The sequence below is a fragment of the Ovis aries genome, chromosome 7, assembly GCF_016772045.2.
Source record: "Ovis aries strain OAR_USU_Benz2616 breed Rambouillet chromosome 7, ARS-UI_Ramb_v3.0, whole genome shotgun sequence".
In the NCBI taxonomy this organism is placed as follows: Eukaryota; Metazoa; Chordata; class Mammalia; order Artiodactyla; family Bovidae; genus Ovis; species Ovis aries.
The window spans coordinates 47983756-47998138 of NC_056060.1; the positions used below are offsets into that span (position 1 = coordinate 47983756).

The 14383-nt window shown below is 44.9% G+C and overlaps 1 protein-coding gene and 1 long non-coding RNA gene across 6 annotated transcripts in view; one reads left to right on the plus strand and one right to left on the minus strand.

The window, feature by feature from the left end:
* Positions 1-278: 278 nt before the first annotated feature.
* Positions 279-1514, minus strand: LOC121819971 (uncharacterized). Its single transcript, XR_006060381.2, has 2 exons — positions 1276-1514; positions 279-481 (listed from the first exon to the last, which is right to left on the minus strand). It is a non-coding gene; the product is annotated as an uncharacterized LOC121819971 (long non-coding RNA).
* The window catches only part of ANXA2 (annexin A2), a 44891-nt gene continuing 31612 nt past the window's right edge, over positions 1105-14383 (plus strand). Inside the window, exons 1-2 of one of the 5 annotated variants that reach the window (XM_015096680.4) lie at positions 1105-1423; positions 12651-12709. In XM_015096680.4, the coding sequence (XP_014952166.1) occupies positions 12662-12709 (48 nt within the window). In that variant the 5' untranslated portion in view covers positions 1105-1423; positions 12651-12661. 5 annotated transcript variants of the gene reach the window in all.

Genomic DNA, 14383 nt, shown 5'->3' on the forward strand with positions numbered 1-14383 from the left:
GTAGCAAAGAGTTGGACACGACTGAGGGACTGAACTGAGCTGAACTGAAAGGTAAATGGGCTTCCCTGATGGCTCAGTGGTAAAGAATCCGCCTGCCAATTAAGGAGAGGCAGGTTTGATCTTTGGGTGGGGAAGAACCCCTGAAGAAGAAAATGGCAACCCACTCCAGTATTCTTGCTTAAAAATCCCATTAACAGAGGAGCCTGGTGGACTACAGTTGGTGGGGTGGTAAAGAGGCAGACACGACTTAGCAACTGAACACAAATGTAAATCAGAGATTGTATCAACAGAATTGCTTTATTTTCTATTTGTCCTTCTGACGGTGTCTATCATGTTTCATTATGAGTGGAAGAAACGGGTAACAGTGAGCTCTGGGCTGAGTGGTTAGAGACCCCATTTGTGGTCTGGACTTGACTGTGAGCTTGGCAATGATTTCTTGGCCTCGCCATTTCTTAATTCCCAGGAATGAAATGACGCTCAACTAGAAAGTAAAAACAGACGTTAAGCGAGACAGGAGATTAAAACTCTCTAGAAGCATCAGGTGAAAGAGCTACGTGACGTGTGTGAAAGGAAAGAATTCAGAGGTGCAGAGCGAGATTTTTGGGATTCTTAGCAAAACTTTCCGTCTACTTTGAGGTGTGAGTACAGTATTTTCACAATCACACACAAAATCACATTTGCGTGCTTACTGCCACGGTGGTTCATAGAAGCAGAGAATGAAAACAAACAAACAAACAAACAAGCGAGAAATAGCAAAACCAAGCCAGCGAGCTGAGGTTGAGAGGGAAAGAAAAAAAAAAAAAAGCCAGTTAGGAAAGACGGAAGGGAGGAACTTCTTTGTTGGAACTCAAGGTTCAAAGCCACTGGTCCCACCCAGCCTGGGACTGCCTGCCAGGAGGACATGCACAGCTGCCCGACACGCGGGAGGCCCGGCGTCTCGGGAGGTTTGGGAAAAGGGCGCCTCCCAGGGCTGGAGGGTGGGATCTTGCTCCTGGCTTCGGCCTCCCAACGCCTACCCACAGCAACAGTGGCTTCCTGTGTACCAACGCGCCCCAAGGCGGAGGAATCCTCTGCCAGCCAGGACACTGCGGAACTCCCCCCTCCCAGCGCTCCTCCCGGGAATGGCCGGTCAGAGGTTAAGCTAATATGTTTGCAGACGGTAACCGGGGGCTGGATGCCAACGGCCCAGCTCAGGGGAATCATGATTTATGTTTCTTGGAACTATTCTTCCTTCCATTGCATCGAAAGCCTTAAAAAAAAAATGACTTAACCAACCTCATAGTCGACTAAAGTCTTGCAACTGTACTGATATGAACCTGAGGCAGGCCTGAGAACTCGACGTGGCGCTGGAGAAGCAGAGAAAGGGAGGAAAAAGAGGCCGCTAATAGGCCTCGGGGAAGTCTCAGCAGCGCTTTACCGGAGGGTACGGCAGTGGGCGCGGGGCCACTCCCACTGGCGCGGCCCAGGGAATGTTCCAGGGCGAGGCGGCCCTGGCGGGCGCGCGGGGCGGGAAGGGTGAGTCACCCCCAAGTCCGGGCGCTAGCAGGGGAAGGGGCAAGGGAAGGCGGGGCGGGGCGGGCCTCTAGTGCACCGCGAGGATGTGGTGACTATAAAAGCCCCACCCAGGCCAGCCGGCTCTGTTCAGATTCTGGGGACGCTCAAAGCGCACTGCGCCCAGCCCAGGTAAGCGGGACGCCCGCCCGCCCATCCGCTACAGCCCGAGGCCGCCGAGCTAGCGGGGGCGGGGTAGGGGGGCGCGGTGGAGAGAGGCAGAGAAGGAGTCAGCCTTCCAAAGAGAAGCTCTGGCGACGGGACCCGGGAGAAGGCCGGAGGGATCGTCTGCACTAGGGGCTCGGCGGGGAGGTTGCCTAGTGGCGAGGAGGTTTGGACAGGAGTGAGGGGCGCCGGGTGTGCTGCGGCATGGGGGGTGCAAGGCAGAAGGAGGGGTTGGGCATCCCTCCCGAGTGCACGTAGGAAGCCAGACGAGGTGGCGCCGGGGAGGGGGCCAGAGGGAGGCCCCACATTCCAGACGCGCCAGGCTATGCGGGGGGCTGGGTGTGGTCACCCTAGGAGCCCCGGGTCGGGAGGAGAGCGGAGGGTGCGGCACCCTCTACATTGAACACGAGCCTTACGGCCATCTAGAAAGGGATCCCCAACTGTTGCAAGTTAACTTGACTTGAAACAAATGTGCATTTGTGGAACTTGTGCCAACCAGCAAGAGGGAAGCAACTGGACGGATGATAAGGGGTAGGGGTTTTTAGCAGCGACCTCCTGCCCCTATAGAACAGAACAGAATGAAAGAACCTCAGCTCCTTCTCCTTTGTCTAGATTATCCTGTAGGAGAGCATTTCTGATTTCCGTGTATCTGAAGAGTTTCCAATTTGCCTGACCACTTTTGCTTCAGGAAGGAAGTGTCCCCCGTGGTTCTGTGGGTAGAGTTGTCACTGACTGACTGGCGCTGATGCTTCAGTGAGTCAAAGGCAGAGGGTACAGAACTGGGCGTGGCCCCTAGGCCTCTCCCTGTAGCTCTGTGAGATCGGCCCTAGCGTCTGGCGTGGAGGGCTGTTTTCCATCAAGGCGCGGTTAAGACGGTGGGAAGTGGGCATCTGTTTCCTTATGGATGAAAGTGGTTTAAGAATTGCCCCTGAGGGTTATTATCAAAGGTTCCAAAACATGTTCATTCAAAAATAAATTTGTAGAGCACCCTGAAAGCATTGTGTCATACCAAAGCAGTATCATTCTTTTTGTATTAAGGTTTGCCATTTTAAAGCTATTGGAAGGTATTCTCAATTTGTGTATAAAAGAGCAGTACCCTCATAGGGACTTACTGGGTCTTTATCCAGAACCATAAGGTCATGGAGTCCAGGGTTCTGGACCCTTGAGCTCATACTGACTTTTGATAGGTTCTATCGAAAATGTACCATATTGTGCCTGTCTGGACCTTGGTCATTTGGAATGTAGAAGGCACTGTCGCACTGAAGCAATGTTGTAGAAGGCACTTCCATAGAAAGTACTGATTGTATAGGCCCAGCTTGGGGGTTCGGAGTGGTGGGAAGTGGGAGGCAAGATGTGTAGGTAAGAAGAAAAAAAATCACTGAAATATTTTACTGGAAGTCGTCTTAGTTTTAATGCTGGCCTTGATCACATTATTGTAATTGTAATTATGTCCTTATCACCATCTCTACTTTTCTCTGTATTCCTCTTGCCTCCTTGGAGATCCTCCTCCCTGACATATTGCAAAAGCTCCACCCTGCTTATCCAGTTCTGATGCATTCCTCCCATTCCTCCTCCTTCGCTGTACTTACTATACCCAGCTGGAGAGTAGCAGATTGAATCCGTATTTGTTAATATTCAGTATTCGGAAGGTTGGTGGTCCTAAAATCCTTAGCAACTCAGGGGAATTGTGTTATTTAAAAAATAGCAAGGCACCTTTTTGAACCTAAGCATTTTAATTTATAATATTTGAGGCCCTGGAATCAGAGGACCACATAGTACCCAGGCAGTGTGAAGGAAGATCTCACATGAGGCTAGGTTCAGTGTCCTTACTGGTCAGGGGTGTTGAGACTGCTGCCTGTGGAACTCTCCTCCCTTCTAACTCCATCTGTTATCTCAGAGCTTAAGTCAAGGCTTTCCCCAGAAATAAATTGCATCTGCCATGGAAGGATGTGACCATCAAATTAAATTTTTTTAGTTGGAGTTTTATGATTGGAGGACTGCCTGGATTTTGTGATTTCCTGTAGTGCCAAATGGCTTGCCTGTTGTAAATGCCCAGGAAATACTGCTGACTCACTGGCTTTGATCATGAACTTGGTTTGGGACTGGGGTGTCAGTATTTAACATCCTCTGTCTTTGAGCTATTAAAAATACTGCATCGATTGGTATGTCTACAGTCGTGGCCATTAGTTTCCTGACTGATTTCTAATTTAAGTATTTTTCCTGGCAAGGTAGATATCCTCCTACATTGTTATTGATTTTGGGGTTTGTAGGCTCTTCCTGCACTGATGGGCCTAGAATCTGGCCTTTGTCCTTCCTTTGTGTGGGGCTGTGGGCCTGCTGAGGCATTTCTTACAAACTGAGGGTGGGTGTGCCAGATGAACATCCCAGGCTCTCCTGGGCTGCCTTAAACATCTCTTTATTCGACAGTATTTATTAAGCATCTACTATGTTCTGCTCAGATGTTCCATCTACTATGTTCCCTGGTGGCTCAGATGGTAAAGACTCTGCCTACAATGCAGGAGAACTGGGTTCAATCCCTGGGTCAGGAAGATCCCCTGGAGAAGGAAATGGCAACCCACTCCACTGTTCTTGCCTGAAGAATCCCATGGACAGAGGAGCCTGGTGGGCAACAGTAAATGGGGTCGCAAAGAGTAGGACATGACTGAGCAACTAACACTTCATTTTCACTTCGTATTCTACTTGCTAGTATAAGCACTTAGGGATACAGCAGTGAACAAAACAGAACCGCCCCCCACCCCCGGAAAAAAAAAAGCACCACTCTGCTCTTTAGGTTTTAAATCTAGTGAGGAGAAAAACAAAAATGAGTGAATTGTATAGGCAGTAATTGATTGTGAACTTTACGTTTTCCCAAATTAATATTAGCTTCCGAACTTGATTGGGGCTCATTTCCCCTTTAATCCAGCTGTTCCACAGACCTGAGCTTCCTGTTTAACCTCCTAGGCAAAGTGTTGTTGCAGGTTATCATGACTTAACCTGCCTTCTGGATTTGACTGTAAGAACAGAAATGGAATACTCTTTTTTTTTTTTTTTTTTTTTTGCGTACTGGAATCCACCTCCTTTTTTTTTTTTTCTCCCTTGGTGCCACACCCTATTCTCACTGTAGGCTACATCAGAGGACAGCAGTCTCCAAATAAAAGATCCCCCCCTACCCAACTCATTCACTGTCAGGTCTCTTTTTCCTCCTCCAGTTGCCAGATGAGGTCCCCTTCTACTTAGCTGGGGAGCAGGTCAGCAGAAGGGGTCAGGAGGTGCCCAGGCTTGCCCTTCTCAGTGGGTCCACTGAGATGACCTCCAAAGCTTTCTCATAGGGTACAGCCTGAAGGTTTTTAAACCATCTTAGTTCAGTCTTGTCAGAGAGAAGTCAGTAGCATACAAGTGGTCTGAGTTATCCTCCCAGGCTTGGTGCGAAAGTTCTGAGTCAAGGGAGTGCCTGTCACATGGACGCCCTGCACTTTGTCTCCCTGCCACACCCAGCTCCCAGCTCAGAGGAAATCAGAGTCCCAAGGCCACTTGCAAACCCTTACTCCCTCCTGCCTCCTTTCCCACTTTGCTTGCCATGGCAGATGGAGGTTACTTTTCCACATTGTCCTGTGGACAGAGCTAGGACCCAGGGGGCCTAAATGAGGTATAAATGAGGGGCTGTGGGAGTCGGGAAGAGCTGCAGATCACGAGAAAGAGTCTGTCCCCTGAATGGATCTATTGGACATTACAAAGATGTGAATAGAGGCTGGGAATTGACGCCTCCAGCTCTTTATGTGTGGAACTAGAACTGCATATGAGATATTCAGTCTGAGGAAGAGAAAGAAAACTGAGAAAGAGTGTATTGGAAAAGAAGGGGAAAAGGACAAAATGTGGAAAGAGCCAGTGTGTGTAAAACATACCAAAATGTCAGTGAATACCTCCAGTGTGCGGAGCACTCATGCTCAGACCTGTAGGGAAATGGCAGTGAGTAAGACGGAAACCCTGGGGGCGAATAGAGTGGAAGACTGACTTTATACTCTCAGCTCTGATACGTCACAGACACGCCAAGAGAGACAGGAACCCGGAGCAGGGAGAGGTGCAGGAGAAAGTTAACAGTTTTTGTACCCTGAAGTTGCATGAGGATGTCAGCTGATCCACATTGAGCATTCCCAGTACTGGGGACTTGAAAAACCCAGACATGGAGGTCACGGAATAGCATTGAGTGTGTTTGGAGAATTACCAGTCCAGTCCGACTTTGGTGCTGAGTGAGTGAGTGAGTGAGTGAGTGAGTGAGTGTGTGTGTGTGTGTGTGTGTGTGTGTATGCATGTGCTTTATTTACGGAAATGTAGGTAGAGTCCAGAGTGTGGAAAATCTTGAATGCTGTGTAGACTTTTTACTGTAAGCAGCAGGGCCCCACTGGAAATGTAATACGTGGGCCATAAAACACTGAAATTGAGTTGTAGATGTGAAGACCTTGATTTCTCAACCCTGAGAGTGCTTGGAGCCAAGTGACATCATTCTTCTGCGTGTCTCTTTCCGCCTACTCTAACCCTGCATCAGAAGATTGACTGAGAGGCTCTCAGAGCTCGCGGCTGCATTGTGTCTGAAGTTAGCAAACAAATATTGATTCAGATCAGGCAGCAAAAGGGACAGGCCAGAGCAAGTTCTGCTGTGTCCATCCTGCTCTGTTTGAGCAAGGCCACTGGGCAGAATTCCAGGATTTCTCGGGAATGACTTGCGCTTGTGACTCAGACATTAATCAAGACCATAAAAACCAAGGGGAAAACTGGGTGCCTTCAGAAAGGTTCTGTTAAATAAAAATGGTTTGGGGAAGGGGTGGAGAGTGGAGTACAATGGGAGCTCCACCTCTTCCCCCCGACTCATGCATTTTTTTTTTCCCCTTGCTTTTGATTTAAAATTTCAGTCTGGTCCTGTAGACACAGGACTGCAAACAAGGGCTTGGTGGGGAATCCCAGCCCTCCACCCCCACACCCTCACCCATTTTTTTTGGTTTTAAAAATCCTTTGTATCATCCAGTTCCTGATTGATTCATCATGGTTGCTAGGGATGTGTTTTGCGGTAACACATCAACACTCCACGTTTTAAAAGTGGGTGTGGCACGAAACTGCTGGTTATGCTCAGGTTCTGCTGTGCAGATGAGCCTGTTGCAGTGTGTTTTTGTTTGTTTGTACAAATTGCTATTTGGGCTTTCTGGATCTGGTTCTTCATAATTCATATCAGTAGAACTTGTTTTTATTATTTGAAGTGCTAACTTCTGGTTTACTTATTGCTTGTTTCCCACCTTTTTGCAAGCTTTGTTTTACTTTTTACTGGGTGGGGGTTAGGGGAGAGTTTAAGGCTGTTTTACTTGTACGGCTTATAACTATGTTGTGAAAGTGAAGCACTGAAGTACAGTATAATCTTCTTTTTAAAGATAAACCCTTAATTTATCCTTAAGATAGTCTTTATGTTCGATGTAAGGTGCCTGTTTTCCAGCAGCTGCACAGCTTTAATGTCTAGCTTTGCACTCTAAAATCTTTGGTAGTCAGGCAATTAACAGCCTCCTTTATTAATATTTTCAAGGCAGAGGAAACTGTCTGTTCCCTTCATTAGGGTGGAGTGTCTGAGTTCCCTCCCCAGTGGTGAGTTATTTCAAGCCAGTTTGAAATGGGTGTGGCTCTTTCAGTCAGTCTCCTTGTACCCCTCTGGTTATTTTCTTAAAAAACTTTACCTGATAAAGGTAATTTTAACAATCTTGTCTAGTCACCCAGCCCTTCTCTGTTATGTGGAGGTACTCATCAACAGATTGAATTTGCTGATTTTTGTTTTTTTCTCTCCTGCAAGTTGAAACCAGTTGGAGATCTGGGTGAGGTTGCAGTGTTGGAACGATTGATGGCATTTTCATGTTCCATAGAGAGATCTGCCAGAAAAGAAGTGGTGATTCTGCTTATAATGGGCTTAGGAATTTTTCATTGTGCTGAGTGGTCAGTAGGGGTGGAATTGTCCCCGATGGTATGGACAGTTACTGTCCTAACAGTAGGTACACCAAGGCAGAGCTATTGTTTCAGTAAGAAAATTCAGCCTCCAGAGCAAATACTGGGAATGGATACTGTGAGTATTGGGGTCAGATCCCTTTCCACAGCCACACTTAAATATGCACCATCCAGAAACTTACCTCTCAGGCCCCCACATGCCACCACATTAGACGTGGCTGGTTTTAAACCTGGCCTTATATCTTCACACCCGCGGAACACTCACCTGCATCTCATCTCCTCCGACTTTCCCCTGTTGTTCTGGCTTGAGCCTTCCAGAGTGAGTGACTGCCCTTCTCAAACTAGTCAGTATGTCACCTCTCAGGTATTTAGCCAACCTCAGGCATGCTTTTATCTTTCTCTTCTCTTTTAACCTCTTGGAATGAAGATCCACTGTGGTGAAGTTGAAAGGGCCCTTGAGTCTGAGGACCTGGACCTGGGCCCCTGCCTCCCTTCATCATTAGCTGGGTGACCTGGTCTTGTCTTCTTGGGCCGAGAAAGGAAGAGAGCTGGAAGGTCCTGCAGAAGTGGAGTCGGTGTTACATAGTTTTGTGTGTGTGTGTCTCAGCTTTTAATGAGGGGCAGGCTGAGAGAGAGAGAGTGTGTGTATGTGTGTGTGTGTTAGGGGCTTGTTGATTGATTTCCTGGGTGTCACCAGTGTTTGTAACCTGCAGTAGCCCTGCCAAGACTTTCTCTTTCCACTTTCAAGGGTAGCCGCACCCTGACATCTTTTCATTAATCAAATGCACTATATTAAGCTAATGTTTTAACAAATATTATGAGTGGCAAAGCCGACTGTTTCTTCTGGAGATTAATTAGTCATCTGCAAAATGACTTTGCATTGCCAGGATCTTGGATGTAGTGAGGAGACCAGGATATGGTGAAGAAATAAATGGATTGGCCGTAGTGAAGAACTAGGACCATGTTTATTTCTAAGGTGAAAATGTCTTTGCCGTTAAGCTTGCATGAAGTAGGAAGTATTTGTATGGATGCAGAAGACTCTTGCATGGAGAAATAGCAAGCTTCGTGGATCTTGTTTTTTGGTTATTGTGATATTCTTTTTCTGCAGAATGCTTGTAAATAGTAACATGTCAATGTTAATTATGCAAAATATCAATTCACTGTTTCTGAAAGTTTCTTTAGCACCTACAGTGTGAAGAGCCTTCTTAAATCTGTTGGGGAACTGGGACTCTGTCCAGCAGATGACCGTTTTGTTGAATTATACTATGTAGTTGCCATTTGAATATGTGATGCCTGGCAGGAACTCAGGATACTGTTTCACAGCAAGTAAGTTGAGTGGCATCAGAAAGTGTTTCTGATACCGAAAGGTGGGAGACAGTGTTGCGGGGAGGAGGCCGCAGCCACTCTGTTGAAGCATATGCCAAAGTGCTAGTGACCTGAGAGAGGGGCAGAGTCTGTAACTAGGAGAAGAGAAGGGGAAGACAGTGGGACGGGAGACACGAGTCAAGATGCTGTGGATTAAAGCAGTTACGGTGTGTCTGAGGGGAAGCAAGGGGCAGTTCGGCTCAAGTCCCTTTGCTGTTTCTTCTTTTGGAGGGGTCTGTGCCCATTCTTCCCTGTGGCGTGCAGGCTTCAGTAGTCGCAGCATGTGGCCTTCCCTAGTTGTGGTGTGTGTGCTTAGATGCCCCCCGACGTGTAGGATCTTAGTTCCCTGACCAGGGATTGAACCCACAACTGCTGCATTGAAAGGTGGGTTCTTAAGTAACTATTGGACCACCAGGGAAGTCCCTCAAGTCCACTTTTGCTAGGGAATAGATAGAGGGCTGGATGGAGCTGGAGTAAGAGAACATCACAGAAGGAGGGATATTGAACTGTTGTGACAAGATAAAATAGAGGAATGTAGTTGATAGTGGCATGAAAGAGCCACTGAGTTGGTGAAAGAGCAGTACGACTGTGGATAGTTAATGGGAAGGGAAATCTGTGAGCTTTTTAAAATCTGATTTTCTGTGTCAGTGTGTTGTGGGAGTGAGAAGGATCACGTTCTGTGGTACAGCACCAGGGGATCCATCTAGGGCATGGTGAGACCTGTCTCCCAGGCTGGTGCTCAGAGCTGGAAAGGCAGCTTGAAAGAACTACCTGGCAGAACCTCACCTGCCTCTGTGGCTGCGGATTCTTAAATATCAGAACTGATGTGAAGTGCCTGGTCTAATAAATCCATCCAGAAACAGTTCTGATTTACTGGTCGTCTTTTTGTTTTGGCATTTTTATTTCTTAGCTGCTTACAATGAGGCCTAGAATTCCACAAGGCAGAGGATAACAGTTTATCCCTCACTGCAGACCTAGTCCAGTTCTTACTGAGCCCCATGAGCTAGAGTCAAGGCCAGGTGGTCCATGTCCTAGGGAGTCTACCTCCGCTTTGGTGAATCGCAGCAGGATACTGAGGTGACCCTATAAAATGTTTCTTGGCCCAGGGTGAAGTTGGGAATTACTAGATTTTACATTCTCCTTCTCACACTAAGTCTTCCAGATCTGGTGTGTACGTTGCACTTACTTAAGCACATCTCAGTTTGGACTGAGGACCTTTCAATGTTTGATAGCTGGTGGCTAGTATATTGGACAGTCTGTGCTGAGTGCTGTATTTAGTCACTTGTCGTGTCCGACTCTTTGCAACCCTGTGGACTGCAGCACACCAGGCTCCTCTGTTTATATGGATTCTCCAGGCAAAAATACTGGAGTGGGTATTCATTTTCCTACTCCAGGGGATCTTCCCAACCCAGGGATTGGACTCAGGTCTTCCGCATTGCAGGCAGATTCTTTACCAAACTGAGCTACATGGGAAGCCCTTGGACAGTCTGGCTACTCTTAAAGAAAGTAGACTTTTGAGGGCTGTTTTAGGTTCACAGAAAAATTGAGTGCAAAGTAGAGTTTGTATGTATTTCCAGCACCCCCTCTACACACACAGCCTCCTAACTCTCAAGATCCCCCACCAGAGCAGTGCATTTGTTTTAATTGCTGGACCTACATTGACACATCATTATCACTCAAATCCCATAGTTTATATTAGGCTTCACTCTTGGTGTTATAAATTCTGTGGGTTTTCACAGATGTATAATAATATGTATCCACTGTATCACGGCCCTAAAAATCTTCTATGCTTCGTCAGTTCTTCCCTCCCTCCTTACCCTCTAATCCCTGGCAACCGCTGAGCCTCTTACTGCCTCCATGGTTGTGCCTTTTCGTGAATGTAATATAATTGGAATCATACAATATGTAGCCTTTTCACACAGATTTTTTCACTTAGTAATATGCATTTGTTACCTCTGTGTCTGTTCACGACTTGATAGATCATTTCTTTTTAGTGCTGAATAATACTACATTATCTGGATGTACCACAGTTTATTTATGGAGGACAACTTTACAAATTAGGATTATATCCCAGTGGTGGGGTATATTGCAGGGATTGGGAGTGTGTGTGATGGTGTCTGAGAGTTGTGGGAATGGAGGAGTTGGAATAGCTGTGACTTTCTTTTTTGCCATGCTTAAAACGTTTCTATAAGCATCAGTCGAGAGAGAAGAGTTGGTGTAGAACAGAGTTTATTGTGAAAGTCTTACAGAAATATTTCCATAACCACAAATAAAGGCAAATACTCTTCTCTAACATTTTTATAACTCACTCCCCACAGAGCCTGGAATCTGCCTAGTCCAGAGCCTTCTAATAAACGAGAAAATGTCTGTGTCAAAATAGTCCCTCCAAGCCAGTTGTATGAAAACATGTAAGCTAAGCAAACTATTGGAAGAAAACAGAAAGCTGAATTGCATGGGCACTATTTCCTTGATCAAAGAACATTAAGCACAAAGAGCAGGGACTTCCTGGGTGGTCCAGTGGCCAAGACTCCGTACTCGCGATGCAGGGAGCCCAGGTTCTCTCCCTGTTCAGTGAACTAGATCTCACATGCTGCAGCTGAAGATCCTGCATTCCTCGGGATCGGGGATCCCACACACCATGACTAGGACCTGGTGCAAATATATAAAAACATAAAAAATAATAATAATAATGAAAGAGCAAAACAGGAGTTGCTGTAGTTCAGAGGTCATTTCCACTGTTTGAGGACACAGCTCTGCTCTGTTTTCTTTGTTTTGGGGAGGCTGCTGCTGAATGACCTGTCTTGTCTCAGCTGAGGTAAATTTCCTGCCAGTTGAGCACTTTTTTTGGCAGGGGTTGGTGCATCAATTCCGAGAACTGTGATTGCAAAGCTGGAAAGCCAATTCATTAGGCTGTGGTATCACTGCCCGGTTAAGTGTATTAACTGGAAGATGACATCATTTCAGCCATTTTGAATCTTAAATACAAGGATTATTACTCTTTCATAGGATGAGTTAACATCAAAAGATATGCCCATTGTCTTTCTCATCAACAGTTTAATATCTTCTAATACCTCCTCATCATTGGTGAGCTAAGAGAATAATTAGGGATAGTAATAAAGGGCTCTATTTAGGAATGAGCCACCATGAAAATGCTGTTGATTTCAGTTCACCTCCATAGTTTTCAGACCCTTTTCAATATATTACTGGTGAAAAATACTGAAGTAATGGCTAGTTTGACAAGATTACTGTTTTTTAGGAGAACCAAAAGATTCAGTCTTATCCTGTTTAGACAAGTTACACTGCTGTTGGAAAGCTTTTTGATTTTTGTATTTACAAGTCAATCATTCCAAGTTCTCTTTGAGCAGAGCAGGAACAAAACTAGCTAGTTCTGTAGTCCATCCCAAACAATGCAAACCATCTCTCAGCTTTAACTTTCTGAGTCACAAGATGAGAATTGCATCTATTTGCAAATATTACTCTAATATCACCAGGTGAAATGGTCCAAGAAGTAGAGATTAGTATAATGAATTACTGTGCTTCAGGGGAAGGGACTCTCTTCATAATAAGGACTTTTTGTTGTATTTTTTTTCCAGCTTCTTTCAAAATGTCTACCGTTCATGAAATTCTGTGCAAGCTCAGTTTGGAGGGTGATGTAAGTATATCATTTTCATTTTGTGTAATTTTTGAGAGTTGGGCATCTCTGGGTAACTGTGCCCCTTCTTTTCCTTGTCTATCTAAAGTAAATGAGGACAGTATTAAGATACTTGTTCCCCTCTTGGTTCCTGTCTTCCCCATTACTTTAGCTGTTCCTGGTAGTTCAATTTGAAAGAAATGTTATGGCTCCAGAAACTGTTTTGGTGTCAGATCAAAATTGGGCATACACTAGTGACATTGATGTGCCTGGAACTTTATCTTCCTATATACTTAACATGCCAATGATAATACTTGTTATGATGACACGGAACTTTTAGCATCACGCCCTCAGATTTTTATTAATGGCTGCATCAAACTGCAGCCATGTTGAAAATGATCCTGCATGTTTTGGAAAAGCTTTTCTCTAAAACCACTAGAATTTTTTTAAACTAAATAATGAAAGTATTCTATGTTCTAATTTATCATGATGCCTTTTTTTGCTTTGGCTACCAGGGAGCTCAAAATTGTATTTGTCTTTCACAGGAACCTAGACATTCTGATGCATTTGGTTTTCTTTGTTTGTTTGTTTTACAGTCAAAAATTTTGAAAGCGATATGCAGAATTATAAGTCATTGCAAATGCTTTTAGAATAAATTAGAATATAAAGTTGTGAATGTGTAAATTACCTAGTAATACCATACATCTTCCAGGTCATCTTGGCAGAACTGGCGTTTACAGAAACTCAGCAGTGACACTGGTCTATAGGCATATCTTACAGATATTTCAAAATATGCTGTCACTGAAATTAAAATACAAAGCACTCAAGTGGGTCGACAGCAGCCTGGGTCATGAGGAACAGAATCCTCCGTCCCTGGTGCTTACCAATAAAATGTTTTGATGATGTCACTGGTGCAAGCACAAATTGTATGGCGTATATAGCCTACCTCGCTTTCCTCTTTCCTCTTGGACCTTGTGCATACTGTTGCTGGCAACCATACAAGTGGCACGTTGAGGTCCAGACAAGTCTAAGAGCGAAATAATTTTTTTCGTAATGGAGTAGATCATGAATTCGTTTTTAGTATCAGGTTTCATAAGAGGGCTTTTCATGTGGCCTTTGAAGTTCCTCAGGTATGATGTGTTTCTTGGTGTGCAGAGATGGAACTGCAACAGAAAATGTCATGTATTCTCCAGTACATTGAGGGAAGAGAAACATTACTTTTGCCTTCTTAATTTGATTTTCGGATAAATGAATTTTACAGGTGATTGCTTCAATTGCCCATTTTAATTTTATTTCCAGAGATATAAAGTATGCAAAACTTTTCCCTACTCACTGTTGTTTTTGAAATGAGATGATATAGCACCTGCTATATGAAGCCACATGTCGTTGGCTCAATGACTAGACTGCTTGCCTTTGTAAACAGTGGTTGGAATTGTTAATAAATAAGAACATGTGTTCCCATAGATTTCTTTACTTATTTTGTAGCCACTCTAACATATCTAGTCAGTATTTCAGAATAATACTCTGTCCTTACCTTTTCTTGATTGTGTGTGCTATTTCCATTGAGTTAATTACTGGAAAGTTTAGTGAAATTATAATGAAAAACACCTTGATTATCCACTGGGTTTCAGTTATATATATTAACTGGATTTACTGTTTAGCTAAGATGATCACAAGTTAGTTTGAAATATTCTG